Source organism: Borostomias antarcticus, assembly GCF_949987555.1.
Source record: "Borostomias antarcticus genome assembly, chromosome: 3".
In the NCBI taxonomy this organism is placed as follows: Eukaryota; Metazoa; Chordata; class Actinopteri; order Stomiiformes; family Stomiidae; genus Borostomias; species Borostomias antarcticus.
In genome coordinates this window covers 4,151,548-4,173,683 of record NC_140236.1, presented here as the reverse complement: position 1 = coordinate 4,173,683, position 22,136 = coordinate 4,151,548, and the positions used below count along the sequence as shown (strand labels likewise).

At 45.1% G+C, this 22,136-nt stretch overlaps 2 protein-coding genes across 5 annotated transcripts; one reads left to right on the top strand and one right to left on the bottom strand.

The window, feature by feature from the left end:
- Positions 1 to 2,661: 2,661 nt before the first annotated feature.
- rassf11 (Ras association domain family member 11) lies at positions 2,662 to 4,241 on the top strand (the record flags this gene model as incomplete). Its single annotated transcript, XM_084435897.1, has 2 exons — positions 2,662 to 2,764; positions 2,842 to 4,241. The coding sequence occupies 2 exons, from the start codon at positions 2,662 to 2,664 to the stop codon at positions 4,239 to 4,241; spliced, it is 1,503 nt and encodes a 500-aa protein (XP_084292023.1).
- Positions 4,242 to 4,460: 219 nt separating this feature from the next.
- Positions 4,461 to 22,090, bottom strand: csde1 (cold shock domain containing E1, RNA-binding). 4 transcript variants are annotated; one of them, XM_084435893.1, is made up of 20 exons: positions 22,027 to 22,090; positions 19,144 to 19,814; positions 15,212 to 15,410; positions 14,681 to 14,847; positions 14,032 to 14,118; positions 13,841 to 13,959; positions 13,565 to 13,646; positions 13,346 to 13,474; positions 12,596 to 12,721; positions 12,278 to 12,493; positions 11,865 to 12,005; positions 10,261 to 10,428; positions 8,861 to 8,968; positions 8,414 to 8,589; positions 7,924 to 8,036; positions 7,549 to 7,668; positions 6,810 to 6,988; positions 6,475 to 6,638; positions 6,183 to 6,315; positions 4,461 to 6,009 (listed from the first exon to the last, which is right to left on the bottom strand). In XM_084435893.1, exons 3-20 carry the CDS (start codon positions 15,408 to 15,410, stop codon positions 5,962 to 5,964), a joined length of 2,475 nt encoding a protein of 824 aa, XP_084292019.1. In that variant the 5' UTR covers positions 19,144 to 19,814; positions 22,027 to 22,090; the 3' UTR covers positions 4,461 to 5,961. The 4 variants fall into 4 exon arrangements, with proteins under 4 accessions (XP_084292019.1, XP_084292020.1, XP_084292021.1 ...); XM_084435894.1 differs by having other exon boundaries at positions 13,841 to 13,938; XM_084435895.1 differs by having other exon boundaries at positions 14,738 to 14,847.
- Between the last annotated feature and the right edge of the window lie 46 nt (positions 22,091 to 22,136).

Here is a 22,136-nt window from a genome sequence, read left to right as displayed (position 1 = left end):
TGTGATTTGAGTCCCTTCTAATTTTTCAACAAATCAATTATCTGTCCAAATTAGCAAACAATATTGCTCCAACTGGTTTCAAAACAACATCATTGATCACTGGCAATATCATCTGATTTACTAGGTTTGCATAATAATACACACTTAATTCAGGACCACACAATTTTCTCACAACACATTGCAGCTTAGTATTTAATTATTTTATTTTTTTACACTGAATCTATAGCAGCAGAGAACACACACACTGAACATAGTGACTGACCACACACACTGAACACACACACTGAACATAGTGACTGACCACACACACTGAACACACACACTGAACATAGTGTCCACACACACTGAATAGTGACCACTCCTAACGAGTTTGGCTCTTTGTGTGCGCATGTCTGCACCACCCTATGAGACTTGGAACAGCTGGACATTTGTTGGTTAGAACGGTCTAAGTTTCAATTCTCATATTACCCCCATATCATGCACACATTTAGGGAGGGGGGACTGTCAGATGGGACCAAAGGTTCCCAACAGGTGCTCCACTACTTCATGTCATTATTACACAACCTGTTACCCTCTTAATCATACTCGGTAACCCTTTAGGATCAATGTGTAATGTCTAATGTGCAAAAATGTTGCAAAAATACAGGAGAATCAAACGGGATCAACTTGAATAAAAGGTTTAAAAATGCAAATCGTTTTATTCAGTAGATTGTCAAAATATGACAAAAGGTGGCTCTCCCATGTGGAATGTTTGGGCTGAGCATTCTGTTGCACTTATGTACTCCACTCTTTTTTACAAATATTTTCTGTTGTATACTGTAGTCCTATTCTTTCCGTATAGGAAAAGGACAAGTTAAAGATCCACATCCTTTTGTGCAGACAATGATTTTAGTTTTGAATGAAGACTACATTTATCATGCTCCCAGAGTGTTATGTGATTATGGAATACTGGAATTTTCCTGTTGTTGATAAAATCCTGCCATGTGGAGTTTATGGGAGAGTTTAAACGTCCAGTTCTGATTGAAATCACTCTTCCTGTCTGAGACATACAAAAACACTCATATCCCAAAATACCTTGGATATTGTCAGTAGTGAGCCCATATTGGCAGCATCTTCTGTGTTGAGCCAAAACAAGCCATTAAGAATCTCTTTGGATTTAATTTAAATACAGTTAATATCAAGGCTTTAGCTTTAATGCAACAAGACATTTAGTTCACGTTTCCTGCTGTTGATAAAAATCCTGCCATGTGGAGCTTACAGGACAGTTTACAAGTCCAATTCTGATTGAAATCACTCTTCCTGTCTGAGACACAAAAAAAACACCCAGATCCCAAAATATCACAGACATTGGCCGGGTTTCCCGATAAGAAATCCTTCTTAAGGAACCCTTCTTAAGCAACCCTTTGCATGGGAGTTAAGAAGTACTTTGGAGTTAAGTGCTTCTTAACTCGTTCGGGAAACCCGGCCATTGTCACTAGTGAGCCCATATTGGCAGTAACTTCTCTATTAAGCCAGAACAAGCATATTGAGTCTCTTTGAATTTAATTTACAGTTAATGTTATATACAGTTAATATATATATATATATTATATTACAATGTTATATGCCTTTAATGCAACAAGACACAATGTTATATGCCTTTAATGCAACAAGACATTTAGCTCTAACATTTTATAATTAAATCCTACAAATTAGACATGAGAGAATAATTATGTTTTTATTGGGGAAAACGAAGAGTGAGCAGTGGAGTATGAAAAATATTGCTCATTATACCATAATGGGCAATGGTTCCGAACAGGCACAATGGCCAGAGTGCTGTGCCTGGAGAGCTGCAAGTAGTAATACTGGAATCAGCCCGTTCTGAACAGGCACGTTTTGAACGGGCACAGCACTAGTCATACATGCAGTGGTGTAGCGAGGGTATATAGAGAGTATACCCACTTCCTTATCCATGGACCCACAGTATACCCACTTCTTTAAACACCAAATGTAAAAAAATTCTGCTACAGTATACCCACTTCTTTAGTCAGTGTATACCCACTTCTCTCAGCACTTCACCTCTGTGTACATATGCATACTTCACTTATCAGCTCAACATCTTATTTGCAAGAAGGGTGGGTTCATAAACGATCCTCTAGTAGTACCGGACTGTAGGTGCCTTTGGGAATTCAAATTATATCCTCTCTACAAGACTGCCTCCGTGCCCAGCAGCCTTGTGCATACAGTTGTACAGGAGAGCTCCTAGCTGGAGGTTTACTGCTTTACTTCAAGACGAGGTAAGTTTCCTTGATTTGCCTTAATTTATCACCTGAAACGTCTGAGCAAGAATTGCCTTTCGATTTCTGTGTTGAGCATTCAATTGTTTAGCAGGCCACTAAGCTTACATTCCTCATGTAAAACCCTAATTGATTAGTGTCGTCAGTGTATCTCACCGTTTTAATTGTAGTAGTTCAAGTTCTCTATTGAATGTGTACAATTTAGGCCTACTGTGGTTTTAACTGCTCTAAGGCTATAACCTCCCAAGAGAAGGCAGGCTTGATGACCGTGAATGGTAATTTGTGTCTTTGCAACTAAACCCATGTTGACACTTACTCCCCAAGGTATCAGAAGCTTTACGTTTAAAAGCTATTCACTTTTTTCTGATGACAGATTGACTTAACAATGGAAGTAAAGGTATCAGTGGATGGTGTTCCTCGTGTTGTCTGTGGAGTTACAGAGAAAACAACCTGCCAAGAAGTGGTCATCGCTTTGGCTCAAGCCCTTGGTGAGTAGGCTACAGTAGGCCCTCCACACCTAGAGGAAAAACAAGCATTGAATCGGCTGACAACTTCCTGTTTACAGGTCGACCCGGGGGTTACACACTAAAGGAGAAATTCAAAGATTTTGAGCGCAGCGTGACACCCAACGAACGGCTTCTGGAGTCACTTGAGAAGTACGGGCAGCAGGCCAGGGAGGTCCAGCTCACCCTGCTGCACGGCGGACAACCCCTCTGGGAACGACCGAGCCGGGCCAAGGGGGGCAGGTACCAGGCTTGCCCGGCCCAGCTGAGACCCAATGCCGGGAGCAGAGTGCGGAGGGGTAGTGGTTCCCTCAGCTTACATCGTCAAAGTCTACCACCCATATTACGGTTGCGACAACAAGCTGAACAGCCACTGGAGGAAGTAAAAAGACCCAAAAGAAAGTCACTCACACTGATGGAGGAGGCATGGGGGTGGCTGGAGAACCTAGGAAGGGGTGAGGGCCGCCAACCTGGCTCTGATAAGAGGAGCATCAGGGGGGCCGGAGACAGAAATGGAAGCTCCCAAAACATTTCTGTTGCTGTTGCCAAGGAAGCCTCTGTCCCTGAAGGCTCACGTAGCAAAGTCAGAGATGAAAAGAGTCGGAAATCAACTGACCACCAGCGGATTTCATGCTGCATGGGGGATCAAGGCATGGGCCGACGGAAGTCCGACACAAGTGATCGTGAGGAAAGAGTCGGAAAGGACGGCAAGTATTCCACAAGACACACAGAGGTCTGCGCGAGAAAGACGAGAGCCGAGGATCTGGTGAATCCAAGCAGTGCCAACAAGACCGAGGAAGACAGGAAGTTAAGAGAAGTGATTACACGGCAACAGGCTACTCTGCAACATCTACAGGTCCAGATGACATCTGCCGACACCCAGATATGCGAGTTGGAAGAGCGACAGAGGGCGAGGCTTGCAGAGCAAGAGACCCAACAGAAAATCATAGAGGAGGAAACGGAGCAGCTACAATTCTGGGAGAACGAGCTGAAGGCGGAGGAGGGATATGAGAAAGACCTGCAAACACAGTTCCTGGAGATGAAGGCGAAAGCCGTCGAGTGTAAGGCCAGGTTGGAGGAGTACAAAAGCAGAATGCATGGGCTGGATCTCACCAGGGTTCAAAGAACGACACCAGAGGAGCAAGATGCGGCACCAACACAAGCCCCCGCAACTACCGCTGCTGAGAGGTTGAATGCACCAAATAAGAAACTCAGCCAGCCAAGATCAAGCACAGCTAGTGAGGTAAATAAACACAGGAAGTTTCCTCCCAGAGAGAACTGTAATCTTCCTCAGGCTCTCGTTTCTCCTCACCAGATCAAGGAAGTGAGACCATCCGGACCACGTCAGCTCAGGGAATGGTGGAAACGCTGGTCTGAAGCACAGAGCCCTCAACCAGAAACTAAACCAAAGGTTGTGCATCGCTCCGAGATAACAATATATATGGGCACCACAAGGGTTTAAAGTGATACTCGTTGATGTAACATTGATTTTTAACATTTTTTACAACTTTACTGGAATATTCACTGTACAGAACATTACTTAGATTTCCTGCAATGCATTTTCCAGTTTTTTTATTTTTTTTATTTTTAAAGCTATCGTGTCTGTGCAAAAGTTAACTCTTCATCCTGTAGGATACAAATCAAGTTGTTTTATGATCTACAAAAAAATAAATAAAACAAGTTATGATTTTCATAAAACTTTAATTCAATTGTTTCATTCAAGACCATTAACAAAAGTACATAGGAGAGCCACTGTACACGGTTCATCAGGAACCCAGTGATCTCCAGAGTTGAAATTCAATTAGACTAACTCCATGAGTGCAGAGGCACAACAGATCATCCACCAGTCTCCAGAGCACAACAGATATCCTGATACTTTTTAACTTAATTATTTCTAATACTTTCTTTCCCCCACTTTAAGTTAAATTTGTTTTTGTTATATCTTGATGTTTGAATCTTTCACTAAGAAAAAAGCACACGTTACATACAGTATATTTCAACCCACATGTATTCGGGATGCAGACCAGTATTATTTCTACTAGAAAAAAAGCCACCCTAAGATTGTTCTTTATATTTTGGCGGTTGGCTGGGGACAAAGGATACATCTAATTTTTTTTTGTTTGTTTGTAATTTTTAGGCACCTTATTCGTACTTCAGTTATTCATTAGCAGAATTCGAGTTTCAATGAACAGAAAGCAAAAGATGTTCAAGTGGGAAAAAAAAAAACGCTGACAGTAAGATGCCATTAGGAATTCTGCACCTGGGGGAAACTGCTTAAGAGGAGCATGAGGATACCAAAACGGAATCTAAGGGCTCCAGATTTGAGAAAAGAACATCCCAAACGAAATAATCACTTAAATGTTAACATACTGCGCAACACCATGCTTTCACTCCAGCTCTTGAATAAAGCATCTTAAAACTGCTCAAAAAAACCGAGCAGAGAAGTAGCCTGTTTAAGCCTGCACATGAGATCCTCCTTATGGAGGGAACTTTGCTTTGCTTTATGTGTTTTGAAGGAAAGCATACAGTAGCAGAAACTATTGACAAATAAGAAATCACAGTTTCCATAAATGAAGAGAGGAAACAAAGCGGATGAAGTTTAGTACATGCCAACGCTCACGCTCATACACACAAACGCAAATACACACAAGTTGCAGGTGCAGAATTCCGGACATTAAAAAAAAGCAAAAGAATTCAGAAAAGAAAAATAGGGACAAAACATAAATCACACAACCGTCACTCAGGTTTTGAGAGACAGGGCACTCAAGAACAAATACCTCCTTGAAGCACCGTAACCTCTACCATTGCTAAAACACCTTGTGCACGACAATCACACAGGCACACATACACACAAACTCAGAAGAGAGATCCCCCATGTATACTCCGGTACGGAAGTCTGTATCAAGTACATCGTACATGGGTTGCAGGGAACAAATGGAATGAGAGGGTTCCCTTGCAGGCGATGGACAGGGACAGGGGTTTACACATGCCTATGTCTGTCTTAGTACGTGTGTGTGTGCGAGGGAGAGATTGCGTATAGAGTATGTATGCAAATATGAACTTGTCAGAGTGCGAGCATGTGAACGATAGCAAAAAATCTCTTTCCCATGTTGTCATCCGTTCGGGGATTGCATTTCGAAACCAAAGCCCACCTACACCAGATTGGGCGGAGGCGATATTGCTCAGTCAATGACTCCCGGCTGACGGGTCTTCCTCTCCACACTAAAGCCCTGCGTGACAAAAGAACGTTCATTAAAGTCAAGGACTGAACCCAGGCACTTTGCACATTGTTCTTTGACAAATATCAGGATGTTAAAATACATTGATTCTGAAGTACATAGGGCAAAGTTTAAGGAGGAGCCATGCACTGCATCAGCGCCGTTGTGACAGACCGCCTGCGTACCTTGGAGTTGTCCGGGCCGCGGGGCTGCCTCACGATGACCAGGCGGGGGGCGCTGGCGTCGTCCAGGGTGATGCTCTTCAGCCGGTTCACCAGCCGGTCGGGACGGGGCGTCGCCACCGGTTTGGGCCCCTCACTATAACGATATATAATTATAAACGATATATAAACTATATAAGAGGGCAGCCATACAAGACGTCGGTTTTATTAACATGAAACATCCAGTACAAAGTAAAAAAAAAAAATGTTTGTGGTATGAATAGATGGGGATGCCGGCGTCTCCCGGGGTCCTTACCTCACTCTGCGCACGTTGCAGGCGCTGCACTTCCCTGTGCGCTGGTTGAGGATGACGGAGAACTCCACCTCGTCTCCGGTCTGGAGCTCCAGGCCATCCTGCACCTCTTTGACGTGGAAGAACAGCTTCTTACTCTCGCCCACTTCATACGTGATGAAACCAAACTGGGGAAACGAGCATCAGGTCACATGATGTTGGCAGCAAAACACTTACTTTGTGGGGTGGCAAGTCAAAACGATAAACAACCGCAGAGAACAGAGATGACTGGGTTGAAGAGTTTATTTTGAGAAGACAATTGTCTAGGTTGGTGGCCTAGTTTTCAAAACTTTATTTACCTGGTCCTTGACGCACTCCACCAAGGCTCTGCGCTGGGGGACCACGTTGCAGGCCATCTTCTGTCCCGTCTGAGCCACGGTGCACAGCTGGAACCTCACCATCTCCCCTTTCTGCAGGCAGTCGGCCTTGCTGGCCATGCCCACGATGCCAAAGGGGTAGCTCTGGCCCTTGGTGCCACCTGGACGGGGAGAGAGCGGTGACGTCGGTGATCGCGCAGACATAACGACCAGAGAAAGAGCCGAGTGAGGGTGTGTGTCCACCGACGAGCTGCATGTAGCTGAAGAGCGCAGTGTGTTTAGAGCTGGCTAGGCTACCAACGTTTTACAGCTACGTTAGCAACGAGTGTCGTGTTTTTGCAGACTGTAGATTAACTGGCCACGTTAAGATAGCTAGCTAATGCTAGTTAGTGCTAACGTTCGCTGCCTCTGCAGATTCGCTAAAAAAAGATTGTTGTCGTCGTCACAACAGCCTTTTACAGCCTGCACTCTAGCCCAAAAAGCTCAACTTCATTAAAAAAAAAAAGCCTAGAGCTCATGGCGCTATACTGCTAAAAAGCACTTGGAACTCTATAGCGCCCTAGAGCTCATTACCCATTGTAAACAACGAGAAAACAGCGCCAGCTCTAAAACACAGCTTGTCGGTGGACATGCACACAAAAAAAAAGTAGCATTGAGGGAGTCATCCGTGGGTTAAAATGAAGATGAGGAGAATATAAATCCAATGCCCGTTGAGTCTCACCTTCCTCAGTAACCTCTATCAGACCCTGGTACTCCGTCTGGGAGGGGTCCACACTGCGCAGTGGACGGACCACCTTACCCAGCATCACTGCTGCGCCAACATCCTCCCCCACGCCATTCACTGCAAAACACAACGTCACATTTAACAACGGCTGTTGGGAATGGAGACGATACGACAGGTTGCAGGTTTACGGTCATGCAATTAAATCTGAGAATGGTGGATTGTGGGAAAATATAAAATTCCTGAAACGTCACTTGATTCGTACCTGCAGCCACCTTGGTGACTTTCTCTGCGCTCACTTTGTTGGTCATGCAATTAAATCTGAGAATGGTGGATTGTGGGATATAAATTCCTGAAACGTCACTTGATTCGTACCTGCAGCCACCTTGGTGACTTTCTCCGCGCTCACTTTGTTCCCCTTGCCCTTGGACAGGGTGTATTCCACGGTGTCGCCCAGCTCCAGGTTCTCCAAGTCTCCACACATTTCACTATAATGGACAATAGGGACGCCATTAATCACCCCGTACACCCTATTCGCCTTATTCACCTGGCAGCCATATTGGTCATTCTGGGGTGCGGATGCGTAAGTGCCCGTTGACTTCAATGTTAAAAGTTTGCTGTAAAAATACCGCTTCAAGAACCGAAATAGTCAAAATAACAGGCTGAATACACTATCGGGGTTACAAACTCATCATTACCAGACTCAGTTTTTCACTGCCGTTGTTTTCGCGTTTGGAAATGCATGGAGGTGAATGAGCCATAGTTAGCCGTCAGCTGCATTCACTCCGACGTATTTCCAAACGCGAAAACAACGGCAGTTTGGTAATGATGAGTTTGTAACCCTGCCTGTGTTGCTCAAACTTACCTATAGTGAAAGAAGATCTCTTGATCATGATTGGCGGTCTCGATGAAGCCAAAGTTGTCCTTCAGCGTGGCAACAAATCCCAGCAGCCTCTTGGTGTTGATGGTGCGATTGAGGATCTTGATGGAGACGGCGCTCTGCTGTCCCGTCCGCTTCACCTCGTTGATGGAGAACTCCACCTAGTGGACGGTTGGATTAACATGTGGAACTGAAGGCAGCTACAAGACACATTTTGCCCTGAGACTTATTGTGCATGGGAAGTTAATTATTATCAAACGGCAACTAAACAAGGGTTCACATTTGGCGTGAACAGAGGTTTGAGTTTGACAATCTCAATTTGGCTCAGATTAAGCTCTTGCTTAATGACCAAGAAAGTACATTTGAACTCGCTTCTTAGGGAGACGCTGGTTAGAGCAATTCAAACTGTGCAACATGGGTAATGTTAAGCACCTTGTCTCCGACTTGTGGTTGTCCAGCTCCCTCCAGATCCTTGACGTGGTACAACACGGTCAGCTTCACCCCGCAGTCATCGTATCCGATCACCCCCTCCTCCGCCTCCTACAGGGCAAAGCACACGTCCACCAGAAGACCGTTAGACAGGTCAGGAAATAAGAGCTTCTGTTATGGTTGATTTACGTAGCCCGAATGAATAGTCTGGAGTTGTATAATATCTAATTAGTGACATATACACTTCCCATGTGCACCATTTCTGATTCTGAAATAGTCACTGGGGATAAATTGTCTGTGAACTGAAATTTTTTATCCAGACCAGTAATTACCCCAGAAGGAGCAAGACAAGAAGAATAATAAAAGAATACAAGTGGTGGAGCAAGAATACAAGTGGTGGAGCAAGAATACAAGTGGTGGAGAGGTGGCCTTAAGTCCTTAGTAAGTCTCATTCCAAAGCACCCTATTCTCTGTTAGCAAAATGTTTGCATTAGCATGAACTACTGTACTGCTTGAACAGTACAGTAATTCTATATTGTTAATATCTTCATGAGATGTCAATGTGATACCAATTCCAAGACTGCAGAAGTTAAAGCGTTTATAAAATATATTAGACAGTCCATATTTCTGAGGTTAATCTCTAATACTAAAACCATGCCGTCAACCCTGTGGAGAGCAAAACATTTAGTGGAGCCAGCCCACACCACTAACCTTCTCTACAACTTTACCCTTCAGGGACAAGAGAAACACACGATTAGGCAAATCTGCTTTGATGGGGGGAAGGCCTGCTTGAACACTCATGTGCTAACGATTTTATAAATGAAAGGGAATACAAATTCAGTAGCAATGAGAGGCAAGGACAGATCAAGTGAGGACACGAAGGAGGGAGTCAATGCCACAGGTCTTTAATTTACGTTCCATACAAATATCTGAAACTACCTTCATTAAAACAACCAGACTAGTGGTTAGTGTAAGCTTGGGTGCGTTCAAGCTTGGGTGTGTTCAATATCAAGTATCTATATTTCCAACCCTGTGAGAAAACGTCTCTTGAACATTAACAGGGGCGAGGTGGCATCATGCAGAGGCCAGAATCCTACCTTGTCTTTTTTCTAATGAGGGGAGGCATGAGGGGAAAGGGTTGAAGGAAAGAGCAAAGATGAGGATTAGAACTAAAAAGAAAGAAAAATATGGTCTGAAAAGAAAAAAAAGAAATAAATAGAAAGAAAGTGTGTCAAGATCCATTTTCCACAATGGATTGACTTGATGAGAAGAGTTAAAATAAAAAGACCAGACAAGGGAAGAGGACGTTTAAGTGCAACTTAAAAGAATTACACACAAAAAAAGTTTAAAAAGTTGTGTGTTGTGGTTGTAGTTGTGGTGTGGCGTTGTGACTGTTGACATACCTTCTCTTTGCCCTTGCTGGGACTGCCACTTTTGGCGGTGGTGGCTGCCACGGCTTCCTTCTCCACAACGCCCGCAAAGCGCTGCTCAGACTGGGTGTGAAAAGACACGGTGCCCTTGGGCAGCTTCTTGATGCGCACTGCGTGGTTCCTCTGGGCAGACAGCATGTCCTGCACACAGAGAGGAGAAAGGCTTTAAAATAACTTTCAAAAATTCTAAACTCCCTTTAGAATGAAAAACTATCCAATCCAATGTGGTTAATCATGCTCTAGTCAGTTGTGGTTGTAGCCAGGGACAACAATTCATTTAAAAGGGTCCACATTTGCAAAACTAACTTTTTCATTGTTTTTACATATACATTTGAGTCTCTGATGGGTCAACTAACACACAAATATGAAGTGAAACAACCCAGTTTTGTTGTGGTAAGCAAAAATGAAAACATTAGGAAAAAAAAAATCTGTCCCAGCAAGCCATTCAAATCTCCCGTGTCAAATTACGCCACAGTCGGGGACCTATTATAATAATCCCGCCCCCCATCTGAATACCTCCAATCACCTGTGTTTGTTTACCTGGCTATAAAGGCTGACATTATTTGCAGGTCCCACTAGCTAGCATAGGAAAATGCTCTGTTCTTGGATGTACTAAGCAGCACAGATCGTCTCCCAAGCTCAAAGGACAGAAGAGCTGAGTGGATACATTTGATTTTTGATGGCAACGTTCCCACTGAAATTGGCAAAACACTGGCAGTGTGCTCTAGCCTTTTTTTTGCCCGATTGATTTTCCAACCTGGGTCAGTACAATGCAGGATTTTCAGATAAACTCTTTCTGAATGATCAAGCAATACCAACTGTCGGTGGAAATTAAGCAGTAACCAAATAATTATGATCTGTGTTTGTTTGCACATAGTACTAACGCTAGCTAGCCAACACGAACAAACTCCCCTTTTTGCCTCAACCCGGATGCTTGTCTCATCATATACATTAGTGGAATGAAATTGGCAGACTTCTTGTTCATCGAGCGGTCATTAAAAATGATCAAATGTTAAGAAGTGGACATCATTGGATTCCCCTCGGCCTAAAGAATCTATCTTTTATTGTTTGCAGTCGAATGGCGTCATATAGCCTGGTGGTGTCTAGCTAGCGAATGTAGCTAAAGGTAACAGCATGCAACCGTGGAGATAACATGGGCACTATCATGTTTAGTCAGGGAGAGAGGATGAAATTTGTCACAGTGGCATCAAGTGTGGATGGTCCAGGCTAGCCAGCAATAGGAGGTAGCATAGCGCCGTCAACAGCCCTCGTTCTCTAGCCTGCCGACTTGCTCTTAGCCAAGCTCATTTGCATATGTGAAAAGCGCTCAATCCACTCAATCTGATCTCGTGGTCAACAGAGGGGTATAGAGGCATGCTAGAACGCTTATTCTGAGTGGTATTTTCAGCAAAAATACTCAGATATTTTGGGCACACCAAAGACATATTACATTGTTGAAAATTAGCATAATAGGACACCTTTAAAATTCAATGTGTGGTTCAGAAGCTTTGGAAAAACTACTTTTGGAAAAGGAAAGCGAGATGAGCGTTGAATTGGAAGCATTTCTCAGGACTCACAGGCACGACGGTGAACTCGACTTCATCAGAGATGTGCAGCTGGCTCTCCTCCAGGACCTCGCTGAAGTGGAAGAACATCCTGGCGTCCCGGTCCACACACTTGATGAAGCCAAAGCCGTCACGCATGGCAGCGATCACTCCCTATAGGCGAGGGGGAGGATGATGAGTGAGTGAGTGAGTGCACACACACACACGCGCGCAACCCTTGTCTGGAGAAACATGCTGAAAGGCATCAACTCTTCTTTCGGCCATAATCACAGCTTTAGTTAACATTTAGCAAAATGGAAGACTTACAAACCAGCATTAGAAAACGAGTGCTTTATATGGATGTCCAGAGCAGAGACACTTCACTCCAGTCTACCGTTGACAAGTCTACCCCCCCCACCCCCCCGCCCTCCCTCCCAACCGCTCACCATCTCGCGGGTCTCCTTGGTGAAGTTGAAGGTGTCCGAGAGGATGTCGATGTTGGTGGCGCGCTCCAGCTTGTCTCGCCGGTCGGTGGAGATGTTAAAGTGCACGTGGTCGCCCTCCAGCAGGGTCACCTTGGATTTGGTGTCCTTCTCCCCGAACAGGAGCTCCTTGTCCTGGAAGCTGATCCTGGCGGATATGCGGCCTGGCAACGGGTCGTTCTTCAAGGTGGGAAAGAAAAAGATGTGAGCTGCTGATTTATTTATTTTTTGTGTCGGTTGACGTCACGGTCAGAGTCCCGACAGTTCGACTGGCTCGCTAACCTGGTTCTTGTTTGGGACTTTGGGGATGACCTTGGTGACGGTGCCTTCAAACTGCTCGATGCTGATGTCCTCAAAGATGACCGTCCCCTGGGGGAGCAGCCTGACGTCCGTGGCCACCTCCTTACCCTGGAGGACAGACAACAAAGCTGTTGAACTACAAATACACAGGGAAATAATATATCCATCATAACACGGACAAGAGTCATTATAAAACTTCTCTTCCTTCCTTGTGAAATTAGGGTACACGAGTCGAATACAAGGTTATTACAAAGGATTTTTAGATCAGCACATGTATATATATATTTTACTTCATATGAATCAGATCCAGATTTCACTTGATACGAATCAATCATCCAACCATCTAAGGCATGGGTTCCCAAACTCCATCAATGTGGGCCTCCCCTCTGAAAACAGTGACACACCCGCGCCCCCCCAACCCCACAAATTTGTCCATTATTCAAGACAGCGTTAGCTAGCCCATAACGTTACACAGCTAAGTTAGCTCGGTGGCACCTGTTGCTAGTTAACGTTATGACGTTTTCGCACAATACATTCATGCCTGCGGGGGGAGGCTCTCTCTGCACTATCCACAAATTTAGTATACATCTATCAGATTATTTATTTCAATCCCATTTATTTCAATTAACCATCCCTCCGCGCCTCCCCAGAATTTCTTTGGGGCCCCCCAGGGGAGGCCCGCCTCACAGTTTAATAATGCCTGATCTAAGGGCTCCGCCTCTTGACACCTACGTTTCTCTCCTTGATGGTGAACTCCACGTCGTCCCCGGCCTGCAGCGCCTCCAGGTCGCCCTTGAACTCGCTGTAGTGGAAGAAGATCTCCTTCACCACGTCGGCCCTCTCGATGAAACCAAACGCCTCCTGCCGCGCACGGGACAAAAAAAAAAAAAACCCGTCAGGCTCCGGCTCCGGCGGCCATTTTCCACCGGCGAAGGAGAGAGCGAGGCTCACCTTGGTGGCGCACACCACGCCCTGGCACCTCATCTGCTTCTTCTTCACCAGGTGAATGTTGTGAGCGCTGACTGCACCAGTACTGAAACAAACCAGAGGGGTTGGGACAGGCTGTAGAATCAAAATCAAACTTTATTTGTGTAGCGCATCATACACAGAGGCAACACAATGCGCTTTACGGAGAGCAATGGGAGGGTGGGCACAGAATGGTGTGCAGAGACGTGATTGGGATAGAGATGAAAATTCAGCGGGATGGAGGGGGGGTCAAAAACTCACTGCTTGTTGGTCTCCATGTAGAAGCTGACTTTGTCTCCGGTGTCCAGGTGGATGTTCCCCTCCACGTCATCCGGGGTGTAGGTCAGGTAGAACACCTCCTGCACAGGGTGGAATCCATACTTTACATTACATTGACTACCAGCCTTCAGGGAGAAACCGCTGAGTCGTACCATGTGACCCCTATTTCTTACCCCGTTTCTCTCGTAGCACACGCTGCCCGTGGGCACCGGGCCTGGCGCGGACTTGCCGTCCAGGTGAGTGGGGATCGCTGAAACAACCTGAACAGCACGTATAACCATAGGAGTTGAAGATGGTTAAGATTGGCATTGGAGTTGGTCAATACACAAACTAGATAACCTGGCTATTCATGTCATCCGTTTTATCATTTACTTTATTTTTGTAATTTAAAAAATATCTTCACAGGTGAAAATACTATTCTATGAACAATCGAATTATTTCAAACTAATTATTTCAAAGACATAAATACAACTGCAAGGACAGAGTAATTTGATGACTTACTATTTGCTGCTTAAACATTTAACATCCACCAATCCTGAACACACAACATGTCAAAGACAGTCAAGCCCATTGCAAATATGACTCATTAAAGGTGCTTGCAAGCAACTGTGGGTCGAACACAGTTGCTGAAAAGACAAATTTGCCCGTGGAACACAGCATTAACTATGCAACATAGTTAATGATGCAGACTTTGTTAAACAAAAACGGTCGGACAGATTTACAATGAGCTTGAGAAACAGACCCCCAAACCACAAACAGAGAGACTGACACTGAGGTGACACGGACAAAAACAGAACCAAAAGTAAAATGGTGTTCCTTAACTGGATGAATATAACCATGCAGCACAGTAAAGGGAGTGGCGTGTGCGTCTGGCCCCACCTGGCCCTGGATCCGCTCCTCTGGCAGCACCTCTGGCTTGATCTTAAGCAGCTTGACTGCTATGGGCTTGCCAGTGCGCCTGTCTGAGGACACCTCAAACTCCACATCATCTGCAGGGGAAGAGGGGAGAGCACAAGAGGGGGACAGGGGACAAAAGGGGCAAATGAGGGAACGGTTTTCTGCAAATGAGACGTTTATCAAAAATGTAGTTTGACTTTAGGATATCGATCATGCAGATTCTGGGATAAATGGGTTATTCCTTATCTTACTTACCTTATATCCTTATCTTACCTTATTAACATATCCTTTTCTTACCTTATTAACATTATATCCTCATCTTACCTTATTGACATTATAACCTTCTTACCTTATTAACATTCCGGAGGCTGTGCAGCTGTGTGTAAACAGCTGGGTTGACCCCACTGCTAAAACGACTCAAAAACAACAACAAGCGAGTGTGAGTTCTCCTCTCACCTCCTATCTTGAGCTCCTGCAGGTTTCCATTATACTGGGAACAGTGGAAGAAGAGGCGCGCCTGCCGCTCAGAGCACTGGATGAAGCCGTAGGAGGTGAGCAGCTTCTCCACCACGCCCGTCTCCCTTATGCCCGCTCCGGTGCCGTTGGCGTACGCGGTGTGCCCGTTGTTGTGGAGCATGCCCGGGTCAAAACTCATCTGTGCGAAGAGAGAACGGAGACTTGGCATATCAAAAGAGGTCAACGTCAAAAAGCGGTCCTTGATTTCTTAAGTGAATGTGCGAGAGTGAACAAAACACAAATCTATAATAGAGAGTATGAGAAGGGGGGGTTAATGTATGATAGTTCTACCGGGTGTCTACCGGATGTCTAGAGTAAAACCCATTTCTAAAAAGTACAAATAAAAACCAATCAACCGCACAAATCACACAAACATGCATTCTGTTGCACACACCAAAAATACCCAACCTTCAAAAGTTTGGCAGGACGAATCAAAGGGTCTTTCTAGGGCTTTATCTGACCATCCCCTCTGGTGAATAGAAATGAACAGAACTGGGCAACGCCGGCAGCCCTCGATGGGGTTTTCGTGTAGCTTCAGACCATTCACACTACCAATAAAGGCCACACTGCACAGTCATTTCTAGCTGGCTCAAGAGGATCATGCCGTTCCATTCACAATCTACCATCAGTACATTTAGTCCACAACATCCACAAATTGAGGAAGTTATGCATTATGTGCAAGCCCTGTAGTTAGGCCTAACCCAAAACTAGAACACTGCAACGGTCCACTGGCAAACATGTTAGACATTTCCGATCCGTAAAATCTGCATCTCAGTTCTGGGTAGAAATGAGTTGAACTGCAAATCATTAAACCCATGCAGTTAGCGAATGTCAAAATCGAGACCACAACAACCGGTGGCATCGAGTCGGATGGGCACACCGCCATACAGCATGCCCACTTACTGATCTCTGATACAGGGGGGTCCGTTTGTGCTTTTTAGCCCCCGGGTGTGGGTGACAGGACATTGAGGAGCAGCGGGGGATAGTAGGCATGGCGGAGGTGGAGGGGGCAGGGGCAGGGGCAGAGGCAGGAGCTGGGGCAGGAGCTGGGGCAGGAGCTGAGCTGCGCGCCAGCGGGGGTTCAGAGCTCACTCTCTCCATTTCCGGCAGCGCGGGCAGGACTGGGGAACACTGTCGGGAGGGGACGGGCCACCACTTTCAAACAGTTGATTTTACTAATCGAGGAAACAAAGTTATGATTTTAACCAATTCTCGTTTACCTAAATCAGGTGTTCCAAGTCATTCAACACAGAAATGGTTCCCGTTGTCTTCGCTAAGGTGCTGTGGCAATTTTAACTTTGCATTAGCAGAATGACAACTTGAAAACTGCCCGTTACGAAAATCTCCAAATGTCATCTCTACCCCTCTAAGTGTCACAATGAAAACGATAAAAATAAGCGTTAAGTGTTGAAAACCCAAGATTTGGTTTGCATCTAATTCAAACCTTAAAACATCCACATACGCATTCACAAACTTGCTTCAAGGAAAAGAAAGACGGATCAAAGACGGGTGGAAGAAGGCGATGGGCAAAGATATCTATTGCAAATATGAAATGGTAACATGTGGCTTAATTATTCTTACTTGAGGCACAGTTATATTAAAGGGGTAGTGTGCCATTTTGGACATTTAGCCCCATTTGTGGTCCATCTACCATGAACCCGAGACATAGGAATCATCGAATCATCATTTCACTGATCGTTCCAGTACTGAGCTAGCTGCAGTTTCCCCATGTTTCAGGTTCATGGTAGACACCACAAATATGGCTAAATATCTAAAATAGCACACTACCCCTTTAAGAGTAGAGTCAAAGAATGCTGATGCAGATGAGGTTAGATTGAAGCTCATCTATGCGTTAAGATGACGATGGGTTACATGAAGGGTCCCAGACCAGCCTCAACTGTTAGGTCTTTTGCTGCCATTGCATTATTAATGCTTGATGAACCTCTAAGATTTACCTTTGTAGTCTGGGTGGTTTGACTCCACATAGCAAAACTTTTTGAAAGATAAGATCCTTAATTGGTAACTTATCTGATTTAAAGGACTGCATGAAGTTCTCAGGCGAGATTAGAGATCAAAGCACGATGGCCAAATGCTGTTGTACATTTCCAAAATGTTGTTCACTACATGCTTGTAGAGGCCTTTTAGTCAAATTAAGACGTCTTAAGTCGGGATTCCCTACCTTCTTACGAACACCCTACACCTGGAGCACTGCACCTACACAGAGGCTAGTCTCTGAGCCCGCAAGGGTGGAGGGGTTAGGCCGGTCAGCGGAGGGATGAAGGGAAGGTGGTGGGCAGATGGGTGTTCGATGGGGGGGGGGGGGGGGGGGGGAGACTGAGGAAAGAGGTTGGGGTGGGGTGGGACTTACGGATCGGCCGTATGGTGACAGGCTGAGTCCGACAGAGGGGCTGCTCAGGTCGGCACTAACGAACGCAGTGGGCGGCGACGCAGGCAAGGTAAACTCGACAAAGCCTTTCCAGGGGCTGCCCATATTTTTCCATAAACTCGGACCAAACTCCACCCCTTTGTTGTACTTGATTACTGCTTTGCTTGAATGCCTCAAAAAAGAATTTATTTGTTTCTTTAATCTTTTTTTTGTTCAACCACCCAATGATGCACCTTTGGAGGTCTGCAAGGGTGAGAAGAGGAAAGGGATAAAATAACAAAAGGGAGAGGCAAAGAGGTCAGCTGGTGAACAAGGCCTCACAATCACAGGCTACGGGCTTTCTCCAGGGTAGTAACACTGGACAGATATTGGGGGGCGGGGGGGGGGGTTCTCTAAGGTAGTAGAACTGGACAGACATCAGGGGGGCTTTCTCTAGGGTAGTAGAACTGTACAGACATCAGGGGGGGCTTTCTCTAGGGTGGTAGAGGAGTAGGACAGACATTATCAGGGGGAGCTTTCTCTAGTGTAGTAGAACTGGACAAACATCAGGGGGGGGGGCTTTCTAGGGTGGTAGAACTGGACAGACATCAGGGGGGGGGGCTTTCTAGGGTGGTAGAACTGGACAGACATCAGGGGGGGCTTTCTATAGGGTGGTAGAACTGGACAGACATCAGGGGGGGCTTTCTATAGGGTGGTAGAGTAGGCGGTCAGATGTTATCGGGGGGGGGGGGGGGGGGGGGGCTTTCTCTAGGGTGGTAGAGGAACAGGACAGGCGTTATCAGGACAAGGTGGCGCAGGCAGGATAAGACGACAAGGGAGGGGCGCACAGCAGTACTTCCGTAACAATGTTCAGACCTCAAACTGGTGCGGTCTCTGAGTTGAACACCTAATTTCCCCAATTCAAATTACAGAATAACCAGGATATCCATTTACAGGGTGTTAGTGGTTCAGTGATATCTTTACTGGATTGTTAATGGAAATCTAACAGCAAAAATTCAAATAATTCTGTTGTCAATGGAGCTGCTATAAGGACATCATAAAAGGACCAATAAACCCTGATAAGATCTCACTAGATACTGTACGAACACCACTTCACATCGTTAAAATTGTAGTGCCTATGAGCAGCATTTTGTTTTGTTTGTAAAGTAAAATAACTTTCCGAACTTTTCAGTGGATTATTTGTGTTCATAGTCGAGAGGAAAAATGTCCACAGTACTCGCTGTCATATGACAGCACAGCAGGGAACCAGACTGGATTTGAAAGAGAGCTCTTCCCGATTGTTAAACATCTGGCTATCTGATACAAAAGATATATTAACCTAATGAGAAAATCACACATCACATTCAATATATCCTTAATGTGGAAAGAGACAGGTTTTAAGCCCTTGACTTGGAGAGAATCTCATGATTTCTTGTGGGCTGATATATAGGCTAGGCCCAATTCAAAATAAAAGCAAAAATTATGCTCAAAAATGAAAGAGGCCCACCTTGATTTTGTGTCTTGAAACTTGCAGTTGTCAGGAACTTAATGATTATGTTTCAGATCTTCTCTTCACACACACACACACTTGTGTTACACGTTTCTGGCACAAGTACAGTTGCATAAACCAAAAAAGGGGGAATAGCAAAAAATAGTAGAGCAGAAAAAAAAGGCAAAACAGGTGCAAAAACACTGCTTAAAAATCAACAAAATGAACAGAGCGGGAGGAAAGAGAGAGAGAGAGAGAGAGGATTATGGGGAGACAGTTGGGGAACTGAGGAGAAAGTAAAAACGAGCGGATAGCAGCCCTCTCCGCACCCCGGGGCGAGTCGGCAGTGCGTTGAGGATGAGGAGGGCTGGGAGCAGCGTTGGGACGTGTGCTTTGTCAAAGCTGTTGAGTAGGCACAAACTTCTGGTTTCAGATCAGTTTTTGCAACGGCATAGGATTGCTTCTCTTGCGTGCGTTTCAGTTGGGTAGCCGTGTGTCTTGTCTTTGGTCGTTTGGTTGCTTCTTGTTTTTTTTTTCTCTAGAAGTGATATTGTTTTTTCCTTGTCTTGTTGAAAGTTGCAACTTTGCTTGTTTTGGGATGATTTCTTTGACTTAGTTTCTTTGTTGTGATCTGAACTTGAAGAAGCAGTTGCGGATGGTACAAAAATTCTGTTCTGTTTCACTTCATACTGTTGAGAAAGAAACATTGTGTAAGTCGAGAAATCAAACTGTCAATCAACACTCAATGATTAGATTGATTAGACCTACAAACCACATTTGTTGTAAAAAGCACTTTCAAACAAAGGACTAAGGGCAAAGTGCGACAACATTTTAAAACGGGCCTTTTTAGATTAACAAGCATAACATTTATAGGACAGCTACCAGCAACTGATAATGGGTTGTTCACATTTTCTGTCGTAAGAGCGCCTGGTGAATCAGTACCGAGTCATTTCCTTTTCATTCAAATTTGACAACAGATTCCTCTCCTCCAGCCTGACAGGCCTAAAAATAGTGTTTCATCAGCTGCCCCTGTACAGCCCCTGATGCCAGCTGACTAGATTCTCCCAGGTCCTGTGCATACCTCTGGCCAGGCTGATATTTATGGCACAGTTTCTGACTAGGGACACTGTTTATTCAGATGAAACATATAGATCATGACAGCCACTCCTCACACACATCTGAGTTGGTGAGGTTTCTGCTTTGTTTATGCACAAGAATAAGGAAAATTACCTTGGAATGTCCCCGCCCCACAAATAGGATCTTAGTGCTCGGTTAGATGTTGCTGTGTGCTGAATGGGGAACTATGTAATCTAATCTGATTTGGCTGGGTCACTCACAACGAGTGCCATCCGAAATGTTTTCAAAGAATGCTGTGACGTGGGACAAATGTAACTGCAGAAAAAGGCCTGAAATGTTATTGTAAACTCGGGCTTTCAAAAGACTTCCACAAATCCCTCGTTTCCAGGAATCGTGGATGTAGAGCACACGTGACAAGTAGGATATGTGGAGACGTAAACAACCTTTCTCAATAGTACCAAGAAAGCAATTTACGACGCGTGCTTTTCAGACCATGCAAGTGACGCAGAAACAAAAACACATTGTAGTGTCCACCCACTAAAGCCCCTGACCCTGATTGGCCATTTCAGCGAATAACGGGAATGCCATCAGCTGGCTTAATGCTGACGTTAAGTCAATCAGAAAATGTAGCCTCGTTAAACCAGTTTAGCCACTGCTCCGTTTGCAAGCCAGCTCATTTTGATCAAAAAGCGTGAATTCATCTCATTCACGCTAAATGTAGGCTATCGCCGCTGGCTAACAACAACCACAAAAATGCTCATTGGGCTAAAGGCCGTCTGTTAGCAAACACTGATACCGCAGGCTAGGTGACACTTTGCATAATGACGTAGGCCTTAGAAGCAATGTCAAAAAGTCAACTTTGTCTAATGAATACTGAAATGCTTTGGATACCTTCGTGTCATAATTGGGGTTATCTAGTAACTTGGTGGTTCCCAAGCGAAGCCCTGTCTGGAAGCACCCAATTCCCTGGCGTTAGGCCTGAGCTTGCGATAGCTACCATGTGATTCTAGCTAACGTGTCTTTAGCAATCCTGGTGTGGCCTACTCGGCTCATACCAACCTTTCTATAAACAGGCACCGACCCTGGCTCACTGGCAACACATACGTGGCTTTAGTTGTTCGCTAACGGTGAAATGAAACCCGTAGCTAAGCTTGCAGTAGTGGACATCTAAACTTTGTTGCGTGTCTAACTCAAGCTCATCTATTAAGCTCTTCAGGCTCGTATGGAATGTGTGTGTGTGTGTGTGTGTGTGTGTGTGTGTTGTGCACACGGGCTAGACGGGTGACATTACAGCATACGACAATTATTTAGCAGCTAACAGTTATTGTTCTAGCTAGGTGGTAGGAAGAACCACAGCTACCTGGCCGAGGCTAGCTGGTGCTGAGGACACGGGACAACAAAGAGAAACTGCGTCGGAGAGCTAGTGAGCTAATCAACCCCGGCTAGCTAGCTAACGCTGTACTGGTCGTGTAGTAACGTTCGTTTTTAGGTCGATTAATGGTTGAAGCCAGATTGGTTTCAACGTTGACAGTATGCGTTTTGGTCACATCAATTAGTATTTCGTCTAAAGCAAATATTCCAGCCACATATGTAGCTAGTGACCGTACTGTTAGCCGTTTGGTAGCTAGCGCGACTAGCGAGCTATGATTTATGCCGTAGAAAAACACAGCTGCCCCCGCCCAGGCCTAATCTTAAAACGGTAAGAACTCGTTAAATCAGCCTCTTCAAAATACCTGCGAGTTTGGTACAGGGAATACAGTCCCAAAGTATCGCATTGACATGTCTAAAGTGTACTTTTAAATTGCTAAATTTAACAAAACTCACCCCAACAGCTTTCAGCACTGTCACCAGCGCCGCTAGAAGCAGCACGGCACATTACGTAGTGATTAGAGTGTCTATCGCGATATTTCACTTCACGGTCAAGAAAACCGGTG